The sequence below is a fragment of the Solanum tuberosum genome, unplaced genomic scaffold, assembly GCF_000226075.1.
Source record: "Solanum tuberosum cultivar DM 1-3 516 R44 unplaced genomic scaffold, SolTub_3.0 scf00047, whole genome shotgun sequence".
Taxonomy (NCBI): domain Eukaryota; kingdom Viridiplantae; phylum Streptophyta; class Magnoliopsida; order Solanales; family Solanaceae; genus Solanum; species Solanum tuberosum.
The window spans coordinates 755,495-757,426 of NW_006238973.1; the positions used below are offsets into that span (position 1 = coordinate 755,495).

Consider the following 1,932-nt stretch of genomic DNA (forward strand, 5'->3'; position numbering starts at 1 on the left):
GGTGGGGGGAGGTGTGGGGAGGGGGGGGACCCGATGCTGGGGCAAAGCTAGAGAAAAAGTTACATATTTGACAGAATTTAATAGTTTTGATTAAAACTTTGTATTTATACTAAGAAAATCACTTAATATGAATAAATAATTATTCAGAATATAGTGAGCTACCTTATCTAAAATGCAAAATTCATACACTCAAAATTCTAGGATCTGCGATAATACAAAATTCGAAAAAGGACAATCCCCTCCCTCAGGGACTGTGTTATAGGCAATAAACACTGACACAAGCATCTATAACTAATTCCACAGAGTTCAAATTGCAAATAAATTCTAGAAAAATGATCCAAAAGGGGGTACAACTTGGTGTCAACGTAACGGTGGAGCTAGAGTTGGTTAAAACTTGTTTTATGTTAAAAAATTCACTTAATATGTATACATAAATTGTCCAAAACTCAATTAGCATGCTTTTTAAGAATTCAAAATCAATAAACTTAAAAATTCTGATTCACCACTCGGTGTTTGGTATACAAAGATCATATAGGGTCCAAAAAAGGATCATAACCCAAACAATTGTAAACATAAACAACATATGTTGCTGACGCAAGCATCAATAGCTGATTCCACCGAATAAAAATTGAAAGAATATAAATTCAAGATAATTACCAGTCCCATTCATTGTCAACTTGCTTGAAATCAACACCTTCTTTGATTATTCTTCTATTTCTAGTTAAGAACAACATGTTACTGAAAGTATTCCATACACTATGAATAGTGCATCTAAGTAAACATATGATGAGAATATGGAAACACCATGTTGCTTCCTTCATGTTGTTTTCTTCTTGAGATCTTGAGTAAAACCATTTTGCAATGAAAGGTCCATATAGTAAATACTGTTCCAATAAAAAAAAGAAAAAAAAAAGAGTAAGCACATATTATTATACTAGTTAATAGTGTGGACTAGCCACTTTTCAAGTAATCGAAAAATAATCATCGTTCTAGAGTTTTAAGTTCTACAAGTGAAACTCCATGACAATTCAGCATCATATAGTTTCACTTGTAAAAGTTAAAACTCCAGACCAATCACTATTTTTCTATTAATTAAGGGTTGAAAAGCAATTATTAAGTTGAAACTCTAAAACAATCACTATTTTTTTTTCTATTATAGAGTTGAAAAGTGGCTATTTGTGAAATTATTTCCCCATAAAGAAAAAAAATCTACTAGAAACATTGGCAAAAATTGGAATAATCTTCGATGAAAAATTGGCAAAAACAATTTTGAATAGAACATTTTCGATGGAATTCTAACGAAAATCCATCTAAAAAACGTGTGTTTTTAGTAGTGAAACAATATGAAAAAAAGATTAAAAAATAAAATTAGAAATTTTAATTAGTACCTTGAAACTTCCCAAGTAATCCCATGGCCATGTTGACAATGAAGATTCCATTGTTAAAAGAAGAAAAAAAATACTTAAAATCTTCTTCCTCTTAAAGAGAAAAATATGTTGAAGAACAACAAATCCCTATATAAGAAAATTAAGGGAAATTAAAGAATTTGCTTTTCTTTAATATAAAGAAAAGATTGCTTTGTGAGTTTTCTTTAGTTTCTCAAGAAAGTGAAATAATTGAACTATGTTAGCATTGGGCTATTCTCACTTATATAGATGATGAAAATGGAAATATGTGATCTTATAAAATAGAAAAAGCTTCGGTTTAATTTATTTATTTGATTTGGACTTATCATAGAGTTTAAAAAAATAAAAAATATATTTAAATTATAGTGGAGTGATAAGTATTCGTTTATTTTATCAACATGGGCTGTGGTGCACTGGTGGGAGTGTTTTACCCTTAACCAGAGGTCTCGAGTTTGAGCCCTGAGTATGGAGAAAATCTTGTTGGGAGCGCCACCCCGAATGGGCTCTGTAGTGCGCGATCCGAATT

General features: G+C 30.7%; 1 protein-coding gene across 1 annotated transcript in view; it reads right to left on the reverse strand.

The window, feature by feature from the left end:
- The window catches only part of LOC102583592 (protein ECERIFERUM 3), an 11,590-nt gene extending 9,970 nt beyond the window's left edge, over positions 1-1,620 (reverse strand). The window contains exons 1-2 of the mRNA XM_006343657.2: positions 1,389-1,620; positions 658-884 (exon numbers count right to left, since the gene is read on the reverse strand). Coding sequence (XP_006343719.1) covers positions 658-884; positions 1,389-1,439 — 278 coding nt within the window. The 5' untranslated portion in view covers positions 1,440-1,620. The remainder of the gene's footprint in view (positions 1-657; positions 885-1,388) is intronic.
- Positions 1,621-1,932: the final 312 nt, after the last annotated feature.